Consider the following 24,667-nt stretch of genomic DNA (forward strand, 5'->3'; position numbering starts at 1 on the left):
TCTGGCAGTCGGAGGGTTGCCGGTTCAAACCCCGCCCTGGGCGTGTCGAAGTGTCCTTGAGCAAGACACCTAACCCCTAACCCCTAACTGCTCTGGCGAATGAGAGGCATCAATTGTAAAGCGCTTTGGATAAAAGCGCTATATAAATGCAGTCCATTTACCATTACTATTTACCATACACCTGCATCTACGGAGACCTTACAATGGTCCAACTTCTCTGTCCACCGTTCTTTTGCTTGCCATGGATCCCCTGGGCCCAGGTGTACTTGCTACCCACATAGAGACAGGGTGTGGGACCCTAGACTCAAACCCATGGCTTCACATGAGGTATGTTTTATCTATCACCTCAATAAGGTAAACCCTGCCCCCTGAATGGCATCTTACAGCAGCCCCAGGTGGCATTATCTGCCTCCCTTCTCCCTCTCCACAGGTGTGTGTATGTGCATGTGTGCACACGTGCGCGCAGGTGTATGTGTATGTTGGCTGGGGTACTCACAGTGTGACCTCCCAAACACATTAGATGTCCTGAGTGAATATCTATGGACCTTTCTGTGGTGTGCCAACACAATCATTCTGAGATAAACGATTGGAAAAACACAAGTTGGGGGGGGGGGGGGGGGTACCTGTAAAAGAAGAAGTGCAAGTCCCTGATCGATTTTGAGTTCAAGTTGGCTCACCAACTCCAGCCATCTAGTGTAGATTAGTTTTGTTCCAACTGCTGTGTTCTGTAATGCAAAACAGAAGTGCACAATCTGGAGAACTGGTCCACCTCTTTCTCAATGTTCTGAGTACCTGCAGGGGAGCGCAAGATTATTACAATATTAGCGTGCAGGAGGAAATTAATTGGGCTCATTAACATACAAGCAAACGATGATACCGTTAACACATTTCATTAACTCAAACTGTCATTCTGTGTTCGTGGCACCATTTCGTATTGCATTAAAATGAATTGAATTAATTAGATTATGCAAATGAGAGGAACTCTAAAATGGACGTGGCCTTCTTAATGTTTGTAGGCCACACTTTTTGACACTAAAATTGACTCAAATTCAAAACCATCAGCTCAGTGCTTTGATTTGTTAGATAAAAGCTTTCTTAAAGCTCTCTTAATTATGTTGCCCTGAACAAAGATTTCCACCAGGCTACAATGCATTTCTTTTTCAAAAACCCCTCCCGCACAAGAGGTTGAATATAATGGAGGCCATACACAAGAGATTGTCTTTTTTTTAAACAGTGATTTTTCCCCCTCTCCTGGCTTTCTGAAAGCAAAAGCAAAATCACGATGTTTGTGTTGACTTTACACACGTGCATGATGCACATCCAGTAGACAGCATCTGGAGTAAATGAATACATGCACACATGCATGTGCACTGTACTCACATGAATCACATTAAATCTTAAATAATGTGAATCTTCTATGTTTAAATAAAGCCTATGCTTGATATAAAGTATGACATACAATTAAGCCCAAAATTATGCATACCTATGCCAGATTTTGAGTTATAGGTTTGACGAATAGGTTTCTTCTGCCTGGAAATGACATAAGGTGACAAAAGACAGTAAGACATTGTGTTAGAGATATTAATGAAAAATGTTACCTATTTCTAGGTTTTTTTACATTTTTACGAAAAATTCCATGTCCAAAATTATTCATACCCCTTGAAATTGTTGCAAATTTTTGAGGAAATGCAAGCTTCTATAGCATTCCAAATGGTCCTGGCAATTTCCATGTTACCATGTTCTAGAGCATTCTAATCAACTATAAATTGAGAACAGCTGATGCAGTTGTTCTCTAGTCAGTTTCTAGTCAATTTCAAGTCATGCCTAAAACCAAAGAGCTTAGTGAGGACCTCTGCTTGCGCACTGTGGCTGCTCACAAGAAGGGGAAAGGCTACAAAGCCATATTCAAGTGGTTTCAAGTGCCAGTGGCCACAGTGCAAAGCATCATCAAAAATACAACGAGTTCCACACTGTGAAAAATCTCAATGGGTAAGGTAGGAAGCCAAAAGTGACCCCTGCGCTGGCAAGAATTGTAGTGTGAGAGGCCAAGAAGAATCCAAGGATCATCACCAAGGCCATCCTGAAAAATCTGAGCAATTCTGGTACCAACATCTCAAGGCAGACACTCCAGAGGACACTGCAAAAGCTCGCCTGGACAAAGAAGAAAGCTTTTTGTCATCAATTCTGCGGTCGGACGAGATGAAAATTGAGTTGTTTGGACACAGGGACGTGGCTTTCGTTTGGCGAAAGAAAGGAGAAGCATTCAACCCTAAGAACACCATCCCCATGGTCAAGCATGGTGGTGGGAATGTAATGCTTTGGGGGTATTTTTCAGCCAATGGGCCAGGCAACCTTGTCAAAGTAAACGGCATCATGAGAAAAGAGGACTACATTAAGATTCTGGAGGAAAACATCAGGCAGTCTGCAGAAAAACTTGGCCTTGGGCAGCACTGGACCTTCCAACAAGACAATGATCCGAAACATACAGCCAAAGTGGTCAAGAAATGGTTAACAGAAAACAATAACGTTTTTGAGTGGCCCAGCCAAAGTCCAGACCTGAATCCCATCGATAATCTGTGGAGGGAACTAAAGACCAGAGTGATGGCAAGGAAGCCTTCCAACCTTAAGGACCTGGAGATCTTCGCAAAAGAGGAGTGGTCCAAAATCCCAGTGGAGACGTGCAAAAAGCTTGTTGGCAATTATAAGAACCGTTTGACTGCTGTGATGGCAAATAAAGGCTTTGCCATTGATTACTGAGAAAGGGTATGAATAATTTTGGGTGAAATGGGTGGTAAACTTGGAATGTTATCCCAGTTTTCTCCAAAAGTGGAATGTTCACACATGCTTTTCCCCTAAAACGTCATGTCAGACACTGCTTCAATTTCATTCTGCAGTTCATCAGGTAATCTTGGAGAAAAAAATTAGTGAGAGGACATTTCATAGGGAACCAGGGCAGGTGCAGTACCTGTCAAACTGAAATCACTCCTGCTCCAGGGTGTCATCCTGGGGACCACCAACCTGGATTACATATCGTAGGGCATGTAATACACTGTTTGGTAGTTTTTAATCTAATTAAATATTAATGAAGAATTTGACTCTTAAACTTTTCCAGAATGAGCAGTGTTTCAAAGAAATGAACAATTCACAATTATTTTTGTCACAGTGAATTAAAACTGTTTTGTGCTTTCTGAAAGTGTCCATGTAAATGTGGTTGCATTCAAAAATGTAAGTTATCACACCTCCAAATTTGATTATTGGTTTGGTTGACTGAAAATGAGAAAAGTTCTTACCCTCTCACCATTGCATTTTGTTGCCCAGAGCAGAAATACACAGCAGCTGGTCAGTTGGTCAGCCTGTGCCCCCTCCTTTAGCTACAGCGCCATCTAAAGGGTTCCTTGGGTATAAAACATGATCCAAACACACTGGTGGTGACAATTATAACTGAGACAGTAGCACTGAAAGAGTCATACTGCATTGTGTAGACCCACACTCCCTGCCCCCCCCCCCCCCCCCACCCCCAGAGAGCAATTTTCCATTTAAGCCCAGCTTAAATCAAGCATCACACTGCCTATGAGTAACAGACCAACACTCACGTCCCCCACACCTGGAAAAACAACCAAACTTCCCACCATTATATGGAATGTGTACAGATCAACAAAGGCCTATGATATTGCCTGGAAGACACAGCGTGGCTCCTGGAGGGCTGGTGTGTACAGAAAGCTCCTTTTTCCCCTCAAACAATTTTCCTGGCTTCATTTGCAAATTAGTTCTGCTGTCAGCATCAGTTCACTCACACATTAAAGTTTAGTGATACATTTCTTATCAGGATATAAGCAGTCTTAAGCTATCCTCTATAATGTTATCAAAAACAAGATCAATAAACATCCTCCCAATATGTGATCTGTAAAATGTTTTTAACACTGCATTTCAAATGTACTGCTGATTGCTGGGTTTTGTTCCAGCTGAGCTGATTCCCTCAGAACTGTTTGACCTGTTATTTCAACACTAATTTGGGTCCGATTTACCATAACCATATTTCTGTTAAGTATTTTTTGTTCCTTGTGTCAATGAAAGGTTCAAAAACAACTTGCTTCTGGTCCTTTTTCACTTTGAACAAATGAGTAACACCTCCCAGTATTCAATTTCATTAATTAGCTACTTGTTCAAGTTATGGTAGCCAGATAACCAATTAAGTGCAGCAGTTCGGTGCACTGGTATTAAGGGCCAGCTATATTGAACATACACCTTTATTTGTATCGATTTGCAAAAACACCCCAACTGCAACACAATTCTCAACAGCTCTAACAAACCTGATTAGAAATAATTATTAATAATAATTCTAAAATAATGATCCAGTGTCTCTGGGTGTCTGCCTGAGTAACTTTGGTTAAAAAAACTGCAACAGGTCTATCTGCATGGTGACAAAAAAACTGGCCAAAATATTTAGTGCTGACAGATGGCGAATGTCTCTTTGGTTCACTGGGGATCAATGCCATTTGAACAAACATGATGGTATCAAAGTAACACTCATACAGACAACAGCCTCAACCTGCAAGGCCAATTATGAAGCAACTTACCAAAAACTAATTTTTGGATAATAAGACAAAGAATAAAAGATGCCTTCTAGAATGCAAATCCTACATGTAATAGCCAAATACAAACTTACACAGACCTACAATCACAATCCAAGACAAACAATGCCTTGATGTACCGTTCTGAGTAAATACTATGAAATCAAGTCAACATTACGCTTTATTAATGACCACTCGGCTCTATTTAAATAGGACTTTCTTGCACAGCCCTGTATTGTATTATAATTATTTTCTGAATTAAGTTCTGTTCATTGGAGTAATCATCACCAGCACCAATATTGTATACCACTTATTGTATACTACTTCAATCATACAATATACCTCCCAGTCACCTTCTAGTATTTATCTAGACGAAAAAACATTATAAAGGAAGAAATTATTTTGAGACACGAGCACATAACCTACATCTATTTGTCAATTATGTCAGAAAAATAGATTTCAGTTTGATATATAATATAGTGCTGGCAATAAAAAAATTATATCCTCTCCAGTAAACTAAGAACAATGTTTGTTTGTACTGGATTAAATTATTCACTTGGTCAGTCAAAAACGTCTCCTATGACCAGCTGTATGGGACAGTGGGGTTCACATCACAAAGCAAAAATTGTAAGACCCTGGCCGTGCCCGAATCAGCGCACCTGCCTACTATAGAGTATGCTAGTTGAGTGTACTTTTTAAAAATCTGTCAGGTATGCAAAATTTCAGAAAATTGAGTGTACTTAAAAATACCCAGATAAAATGCTTACTTCAGCATACTATTGAGGAAGTAAATGAACACTTTGGTCCCTTAAATGACATGCAGCTTCACGTTGTACTCCCACTAACACAGATGACTGTATGAAATTCCAATACTAGTGACGCCAAGACTGCATTTAATGTATGCGGTTTGTTTACTCTTTAAAATACATTGTTAAAACTGACCGCACATTTACAGAATAGCTTCAGAACGGCTTACTGCCACCCCCAACTAAAGCAGGCCCATGAACACATGTGTGGGACAATTTATGACAGGCTCATTGTACAGTTAGAATGGCATGGTGGTATTGCATACAGCACATTGCATACCAAGAAGTACTGAACAGTATGCAGTATGCTTAGTAGACCGTACATACTTTGAGGACACAGTAGTTAGCAGGCTTATTCGGACACAGCCCCTGACAAACATTTTAACATGGCTTAAACGAAATGGCAATTTTGTGAATCTATTCTTATTTTGGTCCTTTACCACAAGGCAAATATATAGCTACCACCTCAGACTGCCTTTGTACAGTCAAACATCAATGCGGACAGAGAGCTGCATTGGTTTCTGGACTTCAGGTGAACTTCTCTCATGTAATCAGTCCAATCACTTATCTGATTAGTCATTTTCTGAAAAGCTCATAAATGACAAAAGACTTATCTTGGCCCCTATATACAACATTTTACCTCTGATCTACAGGGAGAGTGGCATTGGTATATACAGCTAATCACTAATTGAGCCAGGGTAAAAAAAATCTGCATACACATCGGCATTCCAGGAATACAATTGCCCACTCTTGATCCAGATGGTCAGCTCTGCAACAATGAAAGTAGTCTCTGCTATTGTTGCGTGTCAAAGTGTTCTGATTTGCTGAAATATTTATGAATATTCATAAAGGACATGGCTGACAACAGAGTATCCACAGCCAGCATAATAACACAGACAGAACCGGGATCACAAAGATTTCTTAGAAGATGGTACAAAGGACAAAGAATACACTGATCTGCTTCTTGCACAGAACATTTGTGGTAAAACACATCGTCCCACAACCAAGCAAAGGAATCAACTGATGAAACACTGCAATTTGCTGCATGACCAAATTGCTCAGATGAAGATGCAAATTTTTGCCAATTCAACCAATTTTTCATAGAAATGATTCAGACTTTAATTGTGATCCATTGGAAAAATGCAGTTTTACAAAAGTAATGTTTGAATATTATACATATTTAAAAAGTAATTAAAAACAAGGAGTTTCAGATACAACAAAACCAGTCCACAAGGAAAGCCTACTATAAATAGACTTTTACTGTGAGATAATCTGCAAAAAAGTATATTAGAACACTGGATCAAAAGAAGAACCAGGAAAGGAAAACAACAAAAAACTTAATTACATGATTGATTTTTCTTTGTTCACCTGCAAACAAGACTTGAAATGAGCAGCCAAAACAAACACAATTATTTAAATGCTGACAATATATGACGTCCCCAATTTGACTGTTAGACATGATTGAGAAGAAAGTAAATATGCAGAAGTGATGAAAATCAAAAACATAAATGAAGACACATTTGGGACAGTACTTGTCACAATGCTTGAAATAAAAAAGCAACAGTAAAAAAAACCTGGACTGACACTGGATTGATTAATTACTGTTTTGCTCAAGGATAAGAGGCACCTTACCATTTTTTCAGGAACACGCCCACAACTTCATCTGCTGTACAACTGGGCTGACGGTACTGCCATTTCTTTCAAAAACTGTACCAATTTTTCCATTTTACCCATTTTACACAAACATCTTCAGAACTAGTGTCCAGTAGCTTACAAAAACACATGCAACTGCACCATTTCATACTACCGAATATGATACAAAATAAGGCATTTCAGTGTGTATGTATTGGAACTACATTTAATGTTGTTTTTGTCCAACCAGCAAAAAGACTGCTAATGAACATAAACCCGATAATTCTTCTTTAAAATATATATATTTTATATATATATATATATATATATATGTATACATGTATGCATGTGTGTGTATATATATATATATTTAAAAAAAAAAAAAAAAATAGTTCCTGCGTCGGGCGTGCTGTCACTCCATCACCTCGCTGGCGGAGACCGTGACGAGCTGTAATGGGATTTCTGAATTAGAGAGGATCTCTTGTGCGCTGGCGTTGACAGTCCCGAGGCCCGGCATGGAGCCCTGCTGGATGTTGGTGAGGATGAGTGTGGTGCCACCCGCCGTGATGATGCTGTCCGAGGATGCCACAGGCTCCACCGTGGCCATTGCCGCGCCACTTGAGTTCACGCCTTTTTTGTTCTGGTGCGTTTTGATGTGCTTGGCCAGGTGGTCGCTCCGCATGAAGCGTTTAGAACATTCCGGACACACAAATTTCTTCTCCCCTGTCACGCAAATGATACAAGAGGCATTCAGAAGCTGAAAACAAAGCAGTGTATATGGTGCATGTTCACCCTTTTCACCTATTTTACAACTTTTAAATCTTCAGCCCTGAAACTGAATTCTGTCTGGATGCCATATTTTGGCCAAAATCTCAGAACCAAAGCATAAAAAACCGCCCAATAGAATATGTCCCGAAAAGCAGGCGCACTGGGATATTTACCCGTGTGTGTTCTCCTGTGTCTCTGCAGCTCATCGCTGCGTGTGAACCTCTTCCCACAGAACATCCAGGTGCAGACGAAGGGCCGCTCCCCAGAGTGCCAGCGCAGGTGTGCCCGCAGGTGGGACGTCTTCCCATACACCTTTCCACAGCCTGGCATGTGGCAAATGTGCTGCTTCTTCTTCCCCATGTTTGAGCCTCTGAAACAAGTACATATACACACACACACACACACTCCACTTTGTTATGGGCTACAGGCACAATTTGACAAAATGAAACAAATATAATATTGAGGCAATATATTTTATAAGCTTTAATAGCTGTGGCCACACCAGCTATTTTACCACGCCTGTCCCAATGGCATTGTGTCAAGCGGTAATGACAGAGTATTGGGGGCTGACCTGGGGTCAGTCCTCCGAGAACTGTAGGGGCGCTCACCTCCCGCCAGCCTCCTTACAGTTGGGGCAGGTACAGGCCACCCTGCGCAGCCGTTTGCCCTCCTGTCCGTGCGGCTCCATCTCCTCGTCCACCATCCGCACGCGCAGGTGCGACAGGTCGCTGGGGTTGAGGGTGGAGTCGCTGCCTAGCTGCCACTCCTCCGAGTCTGGCTCCTCCTTGATCTGGATATCTGAGGGGGGAGGAGGGGAACCACTCAGTCTTACTGTTGCCTCAGTCAGGAACAGCACCCGTTTCCACCAACTCCCTTCAGCCAAACACGTCATTCCCCACAAAGCTCAGCATCGTATTCCAAGCAACGACTGTGCGCCTACTCCATAATTAAATATTACAGATCCTAAAATCTGCAGCCAAGTAGGAAACTTAACTATTAACATGTTCAGCGAAACAATATATCCTGTTGCGCTAAGCTCAACTATGCTATGCAATTTAATAAACAACAGAAGTCCATCAAACATTAGCATTTCTAAGGTTTACACGTAAATGTTTGAGAACACATAAATATATGCACTGTATATTGACTACGAACTGATATTAACACAAAATGTGAATAGCAAATCTATATCTCAGCATTAATTATTAATAAACCACAATTAGAAATTCTAATTTAAAACCAGGGAGATGGCACTGCACTACACTACACAAGAAAAGACCAATCCAATTCTCTGGGGAGAAGAAGCACCTGCCCCCTGGTAGAAAACAGGCCTGCTGTTGTTTGAATACAAACTGCCAGCTCGGTACCTTCATTACACACATCCAAAGAGTCACAATTTGGGCTCTCCATGGGAACTATGGTACAAGACGACTGCAATCAACAAGTAAAAATGGAACTGAGTGGAAACCGGCTCCAGTCCCCAACCCCTCACCAAGCCTCTTGATGAGCCCCCCTCCCCTCCCAAAAAATACAAAATAAAAAAAAATCTTGTCAGATCATAGCACTGATTCCACATGGGCAATAACACCAAAGCCCTCAAGAAAAGCAATAACGCACGGCGTGCACTTCCCGCTGGAGCCTGGCTGTGCCACACAAAACACCATTGTTGTGCGCAGCATGTAGACGCAGTTTAGCCCAAACAACCCTGTATGCAGGGAGCCGGGTGTGCAAGGCTCGCCCTTCCGACAAAAACTTTGTTCTGAACTTAAACGGTATGCGCAAATAGCGGTGCTTTTATCGAACACACAAAACCTCAGATTCATCAACACCAGTTTACCCTGGGGAATGACATGACCTTGACATAGCACTACAGGACCTGCTGCACAAAGCTGGGTGAATTCAGTACACAGCTCCAGTACACAGCAGCTCACCAGCTTAGATATCCAGGGTAATGATTTTAACGGGTTAGGAGTTTCAATTTGCAATCTGCACCAAATTTGCACCAAATACCCAAAAAATTTTACTTCATGCAGAAAATAAATAAATAAATAAACAAACAAATAAATTAAAAAAATTAAAAAAATAAATAAATAAATAAATAAATAATTAATTAATTAATTAATTAAATAAAAATAAATAAATAAATAAATAAATAAATAAAAACAATTCATGTGTACCATCAACAGTACAAACACCTAGAATCTAGGTTCTAGATCATGGACAGGGATGCACAACAATATTGGGCTCGTATTAATAGCTTAAACCGAACTTATCGGCATCTAGCCAACGCTAAAATATGGCTGATATGATAACATAAAATACATACCCAAGAGGAGACATATTTAATGCGCCACCATTGATGCTGTAAATTAAGACAAAATGTAGGCTGTGTGCGTAAATGACAAAAATCTTGCAATTTGCAACACTTATTCAGGCAGTGCCATATGCGGAGAACAGAGAGAGAAACATTTGTTTTTCCTAAGAGTACACACTGCTTTAATTTTATTTTGTTCTCTAAAACTAACCTAGTGACTATTTATGCATTTATGGGTTATGTCCTCTGCTTAATAACAAAGTAAGCAAATTGAAATATTTTGTTTTACAAATGTTACAGTTTTCCTTCATATGTTGTTTCACATCTGGATATCAGACCAGAATGTCCATAACAGGCATATTGTCCGTAATCGCAATACATGCAATGCCCTGCTTAATTAGACATCACATCAAAGTTTTAAACAAACAACTCCTGATGTGATGAACTCTGTTCCTGTTTAATATGAAAACAGTGAGCTCCATAATGTTTGGGACAAAGACATTTGTTCTTGATTTGGCTCAATACTCCACAATTCTGTGGTTAAAGTACGCATTCCCAGCTTTTATTGAAAGGTATTTTATACATTTTGGTTTCACCATGTACAAATGACAGCATTTTTGGCTGGACCGCAACAGCGGGGCCAGCCCTACAAATGCGAAAGTCTGTGACTGAGTCACTGAGTGATGAAGTTACACCATTGGTTGGCTGAGTTGTGAAGTTACACCATTGGTCGGCCGGACCAGCCATATACTAGGTTTTGACCTGGTCTTGTTTATGAGTAGTCCCCCCATTTCAGGGCATTGTAATGTTGGCGACAAATCGAGTCACAGGCGTTTATGATTAGTCACGTGTGTTCAATTGGTTTCTTAGTACAGGTATAATGGCGCTTTTCCACTACCTTGCTGTGCTGTGCCGGAATCCGTGCTCCTGCTTTGTTTTGCTTTCTCCACTGCCAACTGACCTGTGCCGGGCTACAAGCACCGATTTTAGCTACTGCTCTGGGGTAGGTACTAAAGATACTATCCGTGCTGCAATTTGATACTGCAGACCGTTGATTGGTCAATGGAAATCGTCAGAAATACGTCATCCCATGTTCATGTTTGTTCACCGGAAGCAACCGCCATTTTTAAATACCACAACAGCAAGGGAGGGTAATGTTAACTAGCGAATTCTACAGTCAATATCTGGGACTAAATATTGAATAAATATACAACCTTACCATTGGTTTTACGCGTAGAGATGTCCCTTTTGAGACTGAGTGGTCATATATTGTCTTGGACAATCCGTTTGTGAAATATACACGCATTTGTGATGCCTGGGTACCTTCCAATATAGCTGTGCGTAATACCACACGTGTTGTTTACGGTGTTGTCACCCTTTTTAGTACAGTCTGGCTTGATTGACAATTCATTTATTCAGTAGGTGAGAGTATAAACTTTCTAACGATGTATAACATATCTAATTTTGCTTTTGAAATAGCGTTTTATCTAGTCAGCGTAACCCAAAATTTTCTTATCATTGCATTCACTTACACATTCACTCTGTGATAGCAGTAAAAGACGCTGCACCTAACGAAACGTTGTCAACGATTTTTCATAATTCCTTGGAAAATACTATTATTATTGAGGACTTCGGGGCATAGCTAAGCCATATGTTTGCTGATAGACCTATCTGGCATTGTTTTCTGGAGCAAAACAAAAGTGGATAGAACAATGATTTACTGTCTCTGTCTGTATTTACTGAACACAGATAAAATGTCTTCATTGCTATGTAAGTATTACTGCTCAAATATTTTGGTTATACGTGTTATTTTTTTAATTGAGTGTCTTTGAATAGGTTAGTGGTATTATATAATGTGGATATTTCGCACTGATGTTAGCGTTAATTGTGATAGTTTTTGTGATGCATGCAACAGTGATGACGAGAGTGCCAAAACGTGGTGGACGGTGAAAATTGTTTTCATGTCGTCCCATACTCATACAAGAAATCATACGAGAGTATAGAGTATGGAAATACATACAAGAGTTAATTATTACACATTTAGGGCGCTGCACTCTGCTTCACTCCTCTCACGACTCCTCCTAGCTTCACGGGTCTGTTGTGTAATGGAGAAGCGCAACAGGCAACACGGCACGGGTAGGATATGAATGCTTGCCGTCCTGTACCGTGCCATCCTGGTCAATGGAGAAGCGCCAGAAGACAGAAGGCCAAACCTTAGGCTAACCAAAATCAACTGTTTGGAACATCATTAAGAAGAAATAGAGCTGGCAAGCTTAAAATTCACCTGGTAAGCCAAGGAAGACAGTTGATGACCGAATAATTCTCACCATAATGAAGAAGAAACACTAAATAGTTGTCCAACAGATCAGAAACACACTTCAGGAAGCAGGTTTGGATGTATCAATGACTATTGGCCACAAAAAGAACTACAGAGGCTACACTGGAAGATGCAAAACACTAGTTTGCTGCAAAAATGGGATGGCCAGGTTACAGTGTGCTACGAAGCACCTAAAAGAGCCTGCAGAATTCTGGAAAAAGGTTTTGTGGATAAATGAGACCAGGATTCACTAGAATCACAGTGATAACAAAAGCAAAGTGTAGAGGCCAATGGGAACGTCCCATGATCCAAAGCAACCCGCCACCCCCGTGAAACATGGTGGTAGGGGTGATAAAGTTTGACAATGTATGGCTGCCAGGGTTTTCCCTAGGTTTTCAGAGGGCTTAGGCACCCTCAGCTATATTTTGGAACAGCGTTTTCTTTTCTTTTTTTTTAAATATATGAAAAAAACGCTTTGACCAGCGGTTTTCATCAGAAAAAGATGTTACGTGTGAACACAGCCTAACTTGAAGGACGGAGTGTAGCACAGTGGGTAAGGAACTGGGCTTGTAACCGAAAGGTCGTAGGTTCGATTCCCGGGTAAGGACACTGCCGTTGTACCCTTGAGCAAGGTACTTTACCTGCATTGCTTCAGTATATATCCAGCTGTATAAATGGATACAATGTAAAATGCTATGTAAAAAAGTTGTGTAAGTCGCTCTGGATAAGAGCGTCTGCTAAATGCCTCTAATGTAATGTAATGTAACTTTGTTTAGCGACCAAGCCACGTTAGATACTAAGGTTAGTTCAATCGAGGTATCTTTATGTAACGTCAACTAACTAGCTTCGCTGGCTAACGTTGTCATAAAATCTTTCCCGACCGTGAAAACTGGATTACTTGTTTACATTTTTGACAGATGTGGCTAGTGGGTAAATCTATCGCTGTTTCCGTCGCAGCACTTTCGACACAAGCAAAATCGGAAGCGCTATCCTAAAATTTCTTCTTACTGTGAAGAGTGCCTGACCCGCAACCGTAGTAATGTTAACACGGCGGCACAATTATTAGAGCCCGACCGATGCCAGATTTTTGGGTCCGATGCCAATCCTGATTTTGGAGTCCTAGCCCACCGATTACCGATGTTTTGACCGATATTTTGTCAAAAAGTGCAACATTTTCAAATCAATTTGAAAAACTTATATTTTATCAAAGTTTCTATATTTAAGAAAATTTAACTTATAAGCAAACAAATAAAAATAAACACACAGAGAACTTTAGATAAAAAAGTGAAAGATGATATTAAATTATATATTAACACCATCTTTAAGTGTGTGAAATCAAAATAACTCCACACCTTGCTTTTACTCCTTTCTTTTCCAGCCATCTATAAAAATTAATTTAAAAAAATCAGTTTTCCAGTTTCAAAGATGTATTTTTAAGATTATTATTATTGTTGTTGTTGCTATTCATTTGTTATTTCTTAGTATCTATTCTCAGTACATTCATTATATTTTCTTATTTTATTCCTACTACATGATCTCAAAGAGTAAGACTATCTAGCGATCTTCCCTGTCCATAAGAATTCGGTGAAGATAACTACAATGCGCTGATGCTTGACTAGATGACACACTCGCTCGCAATAACGCATTAGCTATTGACACAGCCTCATTATTTCTTATTATATATTCTCAGTAAGTTAAATGAATTATATTTTCTTATTTTATTTCTACTACATGATCTCAAACAGTAAGACATTATCTAGCGGAGCTAAAGAGTGAATCAAGTGTAACGTTAGATGAAATTAAATTGACTGGATGAAATACGTGAAAGAAACTACAATGCGCTTTCGTGCAGGTTACCCGCGCTAACTGTTGGTTGATTCATTACATTACATTACATTATAGGCATTTAGCAGACGCTCTTATCCAGAGCGACTTACACAACTTTTACATAGCACTTTACATTGTATCCATTTATACACGGTATATACTGAAGCAATGCAGGGTTAAGTACCTTGCTCAAGGGTAAACGCAGTGTCCACCCGGGATTCGAACTCGACCTTTCGTTACAGCCAGTTCCTTACCCACTGTGCCACACTCCGTCCTATTCACTTCTCCAACAGCAATCCTTCTCTCAGGTTATCACGACAAAGCTACATTACATTACATTATAGGCATTTAGCAGACGCTCTTATCCAGAGCGACTTACACAACTTTTACATAGCACTTTACATTGTATCCATTTATACAGCAGGATATATACTGAAGCAATGCAGGTTAAGTACCTTGCTCAAGGGTACAACGGCAGTGTCCTTACCCGGGATTCGAACCTGCGACCTTTCGGTTACAAGCGCAGTTCCTTACCCACTGTGCCACACTCCGTCCTAGCTAGATAACATGGCTTAAAATGATCCATGTTAGAAGTGTTTTATCTGCATTTTTACTGTCTGGTTAGCTTGCTACGATGACGCATGACTAGATGACACACTCGCTTGCAATAACACGTTGGCTATTGACACAGCATCATATAGTAGCTAATATCATTATCTCAGATAAAAAAACAAATGTGTGATGCATTCAATCACCATTTTATTTTGGCTGGTTATTTATTTGAGAATACAGCGATGTCCTCTGGAAATGTAGATCCTACGCTGCTTATGTGCTCACTGCCACTTCATAAAGGCTTGCTAGCCAGCTAGCTTGCTAAAGTGAACCAAATATGTTGGCTAGCTCGCTCGCTTGATAATGAGGATTGATAAACATAGTGGTCGTATAAACGCATTTAATTAAAAACTTTCACTAAATATACATATCTTTATTGCGGCAATCGAATCTGTGCAGGCAAGTCTTGCAGTGGAGAATATTGGATGAGGCACGAGTGACAAACGTCTTATTAGAGAAGTAGCGCGTCAGCTGCTGCAGTTCACACTTGTATTAAAGCTCCTTCTACTGGATAATTCTAGTAAATAGCAATTACAACGTTCGAACAGACAAGTGCAGATAAATAATCATTGTTTTTTTGTTTATTATACTTATTAAAATATCGGGACACATCGGCTGCATAACTGCCGATCCCGATGTCTTCAAAAAAGTCAAATAATGGCCGATATATCGGTTGGGCTCTAACAATTACATCGAGAAATCCCATCTTTGGGGAAAAAATGCTATATTCTGTAAATGCATTTAACCTACCATGCATAAAAACATAAAAATGTCAATCACCCACTTGTATTTATAATGCCATCATAGCGCGGAGTGTTTAAAACCATAAAGCCACCTCTCCGTTTGTTTGTTTTGTTTTTTGTCTGCGCATCACCGTTGTTTTTACATTCATTCTGATATGTAGCCTAAATGCCTTCTTACATTAATTCGGCTTAAGGCGCTCCACAAAATCACTTAGGCGCTGCGCCTAAGCCTTTCTATGGTAGGGAAAACCCTGGCTGCCACAGATACTGGCTCACTTGTTTTCATTGATAATGCAACTGATAAATGATAACAGCAGCAGAATACATTGTACAGAAGCAACTTGCTCAAGTTCAACCAAATGCCTCCAATAGGCTTGTACAATTATCCGTCTGTTTAGATTGGACAGATATGACCCTGCAAGGATCACTAATCTGCAATTGTATCGTCCAAGAGTGGGGTGGGGGGTGCAGGACATTGGGTCACCCCTGAACAGATTAGTTTTGCAGTTTGTAGTTTCAATTAGTAAAAATGAATTTAATAGCCTAGTCAGTCAAATCAGTCAAACTTTTTATTATTTGCCATTATTAGGCTATAATTATATAGGCTTCAGGGGTTTTGCTAATAATCAGCCATGTTGCTGCACCACAGCAAGATTTACAGCGTCACAGTAACATAAATCCCACGAAACCAAAGGCATTTAAACTCACTGAACAATACAACTTTCTAAAAAATAATCTGACCCCCATGCATGCTCACTGGCATCTATAATACAGTATGAAGTGTATATCATCTGGAGTTTGGAGGTGGGGCAGGGGGGGGGGGAAGCCCATCTAATCTCACACACCTCGTCACTCAGGCTGTGTAGGCTACCTGATGTAGTAACAATGATCAATATAAAGTTTTGGCACACAGCGACTTGAACTTCTCAAGGAGATCAAGCAAAGATACAGTGGGGATCAAATGTCTGAGGATACTATCAAGTCCTGGTTGTTTTCATTTTTTATGTAGGAATAATGCAAATACGAAACACCAATAACACTTCTTTTTCAAGAATACATCATTGAGAATAGTTACAAATAAAAATTTAAAGACATTTCCAAAACACTTCCAAATCTGATTCGTCCACCATAAGCTAAGCATTTCACTATTCATTGTCACACTGTTTATTACATTCTGTGTTCTTAAAGCTCGATATGCAAATATTTGGGCTATTAACAACTAAAACCATCCATTGAATGAATCTGCCATTCTACCCATTAATGTCACTGCAGCTAGTGTTCTTACATTATAAACAGCTAAACACCTTTTTGACTTAAAAAATATATGTATCCTCAAATAAGAAACAAACAGGTTATCATAACTATATTAGCCCTTGATAAATATGGAAACAATCAGTGTCAGCAGTGTCCTCAGACTTTTGGTCCCCATGCACTGCATGTAGACAATGCACGTAGTTTTAATTAAAACATAATTAAACTTTATGGGTTGCTCTGCACATTAATTTATTTTCTGTAAAGTGATTCATTTATTATATATATACACAAACTTACCACTAGAAAAGAAAAAACCTTGAATTTGTCACCGTCACCTAACAAAGCTAGTGATAACTTCTACATTGGGCAGCTAGACAATGTTTATTCATACCAAATTTGAAAGGAGACCTACTGCAATTTCTTTGAAAAAGTACATAAATAGTATCAGTTGCAGCTACACTCGTGCTAGGTTTCATTTGTGATAAGTTAACGCTTATTACACTGGGTCATGCTAAGACTAGAGAGTGTTCTGGTTAAATTGTTTTTGACACAGAACAGCACCGTTGCAAAGTCAAGTTTTTATAAACGTTTTCAAAGTCTCATGGTCCTAAGCGTAAACTCGTGGTTTTGAATGCACACCAGGCCACTCAATTAGCACTTCAATTATTAGTAATTCAAATCATTAATTATTCATTATTAACCAAATTAGACAGTAGAAAAAATGAGCATTTTTTCCACTTGCAAAATGCAAGGAAAACAATCTCACTCAGGTGAACATGGGCACGATAGTGACATTTAATTTAGGCAATTCGTCCGTTATTTAACAAATCGGCCAGCCCTTTGAGCACTGGGCCACTGCAGTCACCTTCTCTTTCCTGCACAGTGACACTGTGGATTGGATGTCAGATCTAAAAATGAGTGTGTACAGGGCACTTACTTGCGGAGAGTAAAACACGTTGTTCACATACAAACTGGCAATTAAACAATATAAGTCTTTAATGTCATGAAGTCTCTTTTTTCTACTTTTTGAGTGTTCGGTTCACATTGTTTGTATCTTGCCGGACCAGCACCCGGGGATGACACGCTGTGCACATGCTGTTTTTCCTTTTTTTGACTTTCATTGGCTCAACTCTGGTCCTCACGTTGACAAAACAGCAATAACAATGAAAAGGCTAGAATCAAAGATAGATACTAGATACTGAAAGCTGTTATACCTGCATTAAGGTAGCAATTGAACACACCAAACTAATCAGAAACACCTGTGATGCCATTTGTCTTAACCATTATGATGCCCTGAAATGGGAGGGGGTCTATTTATAAAAAGTGCTCTAATTTCTAAATGGTGAAACCAAATGTCTAAAAACATGTGAATTGTTCAATTACAAATCTAAAATTGCGGTGTACAGAGCAAAATAAAGAAAAAAAATATGTATTTGTCCCAAATGTTATAGAGTTCACTGCATATGTATGCTCTTGCCTACTTTGAATTATCTTTATGGTTTAAAGAAAACACTGCATTGAATTTGCATTTCAACACAATGTTTAAACCTCTTCTTGAAAGGTAGTGTATGCAGCCATTTCAGAAACCTGCTTTTGCCAAGAAGGGCAGAATTTTAGAGGTACATTTTATAAACAGTCGTAGGATAACTGTCAGAGTAAATACAAGTAACAACATATCGATTTAACAAAACATGGTGAAATTTCCTTTGTTTCCTAGGGTGGTTCTTTGAGAAAGCAATACCCAGAGAACATATTAATTCTGACTCACCGACCATTCATACATCTCCCATGCAAGACTAACCAATTTTATTACTGCATCCAAGTAAACACTTTCTGTGGAAGGGAATAGTTCAGACTTTTAATTTTTTCTAGGATAACATATTTCAAGCTCATATTAGACAGACAGGACATGTCAATTAAAGACAATGTTAAACTGCAGGTCATTTCTTCAATAAACAGCCCCTGGTGACCTTTGCATAGCCAAAGAGCCAGTCTCCACAAAGTCATGCACCAGTTTACACGTCAGGCCGTAGACAGCCTCCAGGCAGGCTAGTAAGATGTAGAAAAGCGTACCTCCAGGGCTGCCTGTATCCTCTGCCTGCTGGAACTGAATCCCGGTCCCGGCCACTGAGTTCACCGTCACCGTCTGTAGGTTGGGGATCTGCCCGCTGATGCTGACGGGGCTGGTGCCCAGCTCACCCCCCTGGCCCAAGGACACAGCCTGGACAGGCGCCAGGGTGATCTGCTGGGAAGAGGCACTGGGCAGCTGGAGGTTCTGCAGATTCTGGACGCCCTGCACCTGGAAGGTCTGCCACTGGATCTGCCCAGATGGCGTGACGGTCTGGGCCTGGATGAGGAAAGTTCCTGGGTTGAGGAGCTGCAGGTTCTGAATGGTCTGCCCCGCTGTCTGCATTTGCTGTTGGGGGAGGCCCGACGTCCCTGCCACCTCGCCGACTTGGCCCACCTGCTGCAGTTGGATGATGGGCTGCGCCGAGGACACCTGGACGTTCTGGACCTGGTTCTGCTGGGTGTAGCCCTCATGGAGGCCCGTGGAGTCCGTCTGTCCGCCCGGGGGTGCTGCCGTTGCTTGCGTCAGGACCCCTGTGCCGTCTATCGTCAGCTGGGAGGACGCAGTCGTTGGCACATACATTTCCTGATGGACACCGGGCTCATCTGCAGACAGCGCTTGTGAGATGTGCTCACCGGTCTTATCGGAACTCTCACAGCCATCCAGGGGCTGCCCAGCCATAATCAGCTGGCCATCAGGGGTGACGCCAGTTGCTATTGTCTGGGCTCCAGAGAGACCCAGGGAATCCAAATCTACACTGTTTATGGGTACAAAGGTTATGTTTCCCGGCAGTCCAACAGGCACATTAGTGACGACCTGACCCTGGCTGTTGTATGTGGAGCTCCCAATGGATACTCCTTGTATCTGCTGCACATGCCCAGTCTGTGATATGAGGTTATGTGTGTTAGTAAGGATGTCTGCGGAAGTTGTCCCTGTCGCATTTAGGTTATGACCCGCATCCTGCAAGATCTGGATCTGCCCCGTGGCATCCTGACCCAGAGTGGTCCCATCCACAGTAGATGTGGAAAACCCCAGGTGACCATCAGCAGTCTGGATCTGTGGGATCACCTGGTACTGTATGTTAGGCACTGTGTTGGCAGAAGCGTCTGTCCCAGACGTTACAAAGATTGATTGGCTCTGAAGGTTCTGGACTGGGAGAATGTACTGTCCGTTTGATGTCACTATCCCCGCATTTGGAATATGCACTATGCCCGGTTCCTCTTTTATTGTTGCTGTGGGTGTCAGTACCTCCCATCTGTCCGATGCCCCTGTTAGCTGTATAGATGTGAGGTCTGTGGTCTGAAAGATTAAAGAGATAACTTTGGTTAATAGTGCTTATGAATGCAGTGACTTTTTGAGTGCATTCACCAAACTGGCAGATCAAAAACAATCTGCCAGCAAAACAGGAAGCACTTTTTTAATCCAAAGTAAAAGGTACACCAGCTTGTGACATTTGCCATCACATAATGTTGACGGTGGAATGTCAACGAGGTTTGAATCAGGATAACTATATGGCACTTCTTCTTTTCAGAAGTAATACAAGTTTTCAAATCAGGAATGTTGAGTCATGGGAGAGCAACCTTTAAACGCGATAGTTTGACCAAAGCTGCAACTTCCGAATTCCCTCTCTTACCTTGAACATTTTCATTTAACTCAACACTGTCATCTCTTCGCAGTGTCTGGTTGCAGCTTCCAGGCTGCCATCTAAAGGGGCCAAGATCCAAAATGAATGCAAGTTCATTGAGGGAGTGGAACGATCCAATTGGCTTTTACTTACATTTCTCTGGGTTAAACAAAAAATGAATGCAATCATTTGTACAAATTAACCTTTGAGGCTGTATGCGCACAATTAACCTTATCGCTAGCAACTGCATTCATATATATAAATACATTGTTATTTCAGAGAACTGTACGTAGAAGTATTGATGATTCCACTCACTTCATTGATTTGCATTAATTGTGGGAATTTGAAAGTTTAATTCTGTGAAGTACCGTTTTAACTCCTACACTAAACTTTAAACAACTCATGTCCCAAATGCACCCCCCTTGATAATTATTTATATTTACAACCATTTAACATTGATTCCCAGGTGGAGGTTCCTGAGATGAGGGAAGAATAGTTAGATTTCTTTTCAGCGGGGAAAGGGATGGTAGTTTGGAAACAGTCTAGCACTCTTCTTACAACTACAGATTTTGGTTTGGTTTAATTGATGTCACAGTCTTGTACTGATCAGATCAGATGCAAATCATATTCCCCAGTGTCATTACAGGCAAGTTTAGCAATCCTCTGCACAACTAGAGGCCATGTTACTGTGTGTAGTGTGGTTCCATTTTATATGACAGTAATAAAGATGCATCATAACTTTCTAGCTTGCATCTCTGTAGTTTGCGTTTATGAACTCAACTAAAAAATGTACATCTAACTGAGGTGAGGGGCAGGCCTGTATTACAATACAGTAATTTTTCACCAATACAGTAATACAAGAATACATGAAATTCAGTTACAAGTCATTTGGAAACATTTCTGGTATATAATAACAGAACTACGCCACTGGCCTGATAACAAACACACATTCAACACACAGCTCCCTTAAGTTCGTCATACTTTGCTGCAGCAGCATCTTGCATCATCTGGCATTTCAGCCCGCACAGAAATGCCGAGGATTAGACCAGCCAGGCAATTTGTCCACTCCCCTTGGAGTCTTGGACAAGGTTGGTTCCCTGGTCCTCCCCTCAAGAATTGCCCATGATGGAATGCTCACATGCCCCTCTTGATGTGGATGAGATCAGGCAGGTGTCCAGCAGCTCACCCATTTCTGCAGTGTTCCCCCCTCAATTCAGAAGCACTTTCTAAAAAATTTCTCTAAGATTTTTTGTCTGTTTGTTTTTCAATCAGATTCACCCACTATTTGGGACCTTATTAGGAATATCAAAAGCTATACATGGATTAAGCTACGTAAAGTTTATTAAACACCAATGTAATAGTGGCAAAATCAACAGGTGCATGGAGGTGTTACATTGCTTTTACAATTTTACAAAATGACCAGCAATGTCGCAGCCCAGGTTTTAGATCAAACACTTCAGATCAAACTCGTGGTTGGTTTTAACTGAGGAAAGTGACTACAAATGAAAACCTCCGCTCTGTGTAGCATGCATAAAGCCCCTTGTTTAATGGCGATGACAAAGTTAAACCAGACATACTCGATAGTTTAAAAACACAAACTACATGGTTTGAAAATGATTTTTCGATCCAGGTTAGGCAGATGCGGACGCCGACGACTGCTGAACGGTTCTGTTAACTTTTTTATTTCGTCTATAAAAGCACGGAAATACGATCCTAAGAGATGAAAAGTCCAACTAAAAAACAAAAATGTGATTTTTAAACACGCTTCCGGGTGTCTGCGTTTCTGTGACCCTTAACGGCCAACTTAGCCATGCACTCAAACCCAGGATTTGCGAGGCAAGGCTAAACTAGTTGAGGCCCGACTTAACTCCGAACACCGAGATTACTTGGACGCACGAGCTGTGCCGCCGTACAGACAGCGCTCCCGTGCACTGGCACATAGTGGAATGCTGTTTTATCTTAACTACGGGCGGTTCTAGTGGAGGTGGTGACTTACCACGCCAGCGGCAGCACCGTTATCCTCCTCTGTCAAAGGCGACCCGATCTTGCTGCAGGTAGCTGCCAGCAGAGCAAGCGGTGACGGAGCGTCCTACCCACAATGGGCGGGTTTAAAAAGAAGAAAGTGGGTGGCCGTTAGTCCGGAGCGACACAGGAAGTACGACTTTTTTCCCTCCAACATCAAAATTTAAAACGTGCGAACTTCACAAAAACACCATGCACTAACAACTAATCCGACCGAAGAGCAAATGAAAGGACGCTCGAGAAAAATACCTGGTCTACTCCGCCGCTAACTTGCTGTAGATAGTCGCTTTGACTGCTGTCCACGTCTAAGGCAGCCATTTCCTCTTGTTTCACTGGCTGTTCAGGGGCTACAGAAAGGCACAGAGGGGGAAACTGAGCAAAACAAACCATCTAGTTCATATTTCTGCCCGGCAAAATCACACAAAATAAATGCTAAACTAATCCACAACGCAATTCAACCAAACATGAATTTATATAACATACAGTTCGTAAGGTTATTGAAACAAATCACATGTTTACTGGTGTTTAGTTCTAAACCGTAGCTAGCTAGCTAACTGCTAGCTGAGCTGCTGAAAAAGATTAGCTAAAGACTTAGCTAGCCTAGATAGCTAGCCAGGATACAAACTCACCGGTGGTGGTATGCTTGAATCGGGTTAAATGTTACGTACCAGTCATAGCGTGAATGTTTTAAATCGATAGATTCTCAGTTTATTTAAACGCCAAACATGATTATTTTAATCAAAGGCGGGCTGCGATCGGTGATTCGAGTCGGTTTTTTCTATTTTGATTGACGGTGCGGGAAACACAAAAGGTGGGGCTTCCAGGCTAGACTGTAAAGTTTGCGTCACGCACAGGAAGTTCAGCCTTTCTTCTTTAACACGATTCGTTGACTGGTTTGATTCCCCGAAATTTGGTTGGCCAAACTGTTTGTCTGTGATTTTCCTTGTTTCTGTATTTCCTGTTTATTATTAACAAGATGATACAAAATAGCTGGGAAATTACTGCAAAGGCAGCGAAATGGCAGGAAGTAGGTAGCTAACATTAGGAATTGCATGTCGTGACCATGGGCTGTCTAACTGGACTGATATCTTTTATTGTTCCTATACTTTGATCTATGAGCACTTCAAAGTGTACTCGGCTTTAAATCTATATAAATGTTCAATACAAATATAAACGCGCCCAATTTCATCTCGTTAATATTCTCAACCGGCACAACATACTAACAATTTTGAATTGTGTTTTTGGTCATGTATGGTATGGTGTGCTGCGAATTTTTTTCTCCCGAAGCAGACGAAACAATCAATACGTAAAGATACTAAAAGTTAACTGACAAGAATATGCAAAAAATTTACGCGAAGTTACTATCTCGGTATTTAAAAAAAATAAAAAACAGAATACGTAACGAATCACAAAACACTGAAACTGAGCAATAGATCTTAGGAATAGCCTACTGGTGGACGTCTCCAACTGATGTTTCTCTGAGCAAGTGTGTACGCATGCAGTGTGAACCAGTAGGGTTTGCTAGCGGAGGGTCGTTAGTTCTGGATCTGGGATGAACACGGCCTTTATGGGTTTCAGCTGGGAATTTGAGCACTTAAGCTCATTTATAGGATATATTTTTTGTATGAAATTGGCTGTATATTATATGCTATATATAATACACTGCCTGGCAAAAAAAGTCACACACTAATATTTCGTTGGACCGCGCGCATTCGTCGTGGCATTGTTTCGACAACCTTATGCAACGTCACAACATTTATTTCCGTCCAGAATTGCATTATCTTGTATTGACGACGGGAGAGTCGAATCACTCCGTAAAGTCTTCTCCAGCACATCCCAAAGACTTTCAATGGGGTTAAGGTCAGGACTCTGGTGGCCAATTCATGTGTCAAAATGGTTCCTCATGCCCCCAGAAACACTCTTTCACAATTTGAGCCCAACGAATCTTGGCATTGTCGTCCTGGAATATGCCTGTGCCGTAGGGGAAGAAAAAATCCATTGATGGGATAACCTGGTCATTAAGTACATTCAGGTACTCAGCTGACATTTTATTGCTGCATAACGTTGCTGAGCCTAGACCTGACCAATTGAAGCAACCCCAGATCATAA

The 24,667-nt window shown here is 40.9% G+C and overlaps 1 protein-coding gene across 4 annotated transcripts; it reads right to left on the bottom strand.

Moving 5' to 3' along the window:
* Nucleotides 1-5,869: 5,869 nt before the first annotated feature.
* sp3a (sp3a transcription factor) lies at nucleotides 5,870-23,410 on the bottom strand. 4 transcript variants are annotated; one of them, XM_064327216.1, is made up of 7 exons: nucleotides 23,227-23,409; nucleotides 22,808-22,905; nucleotides 22,533-22,625; nucleotides 18,918-20,211; nucleotides 8,386-8,575; nucleotides 7,951-8,147; nucleotides 5,870-7,732 (listed from the first exon to the last, which is right to left on the bottom strand). In XM_064327216.1, the coding sequence occupies exons 1-7, from the start codon at nucleotides 23,231-23,233 to the stop codon at nucleotides 7,422-7,424; spliced, it is 2,190 nt and encodes a 729-aa protein (XP_064183286.1). In that variant the 5' UTR covers nucleotides 23,234-23,409; the 3' UTR covers nucleotides 5,870-7,421. The 4 variants fall into 4 exon arrangements, with proteins under 4 accessions (XP_064183286.1, XP_064183287.1, XP_064183288.1 ...); XM_064327217.1 differs by having other exon boundaries at nucleotides 23,188-23,409; XM_064327218.1 differs by lacking the exon at nucleotides 22,533-22,625 and having other exon boundaries at nucleotides 23,227-23,410.
* Between the last annotated feature and the right edge of the window lie 1,257 nt (nucleotides 23,411-24,667).

The sequence above is a fragment of the Anguilla rostrata genome, chromosome 3, assembly GCF_018555375.3.
Source record: "Anguilla rostrata isolate EN2019 chromosome 3, ASM1855537v3, whole genome shotgun sequence".
In the NCBI taxonomy this organism is placed as follows: domain Eukaryota; kingdom Metazoa; phylum Chordata; class Actinopteri; order Anguilliformes; family Anguillidae; genus Anguilla; species Anguilla rostrata.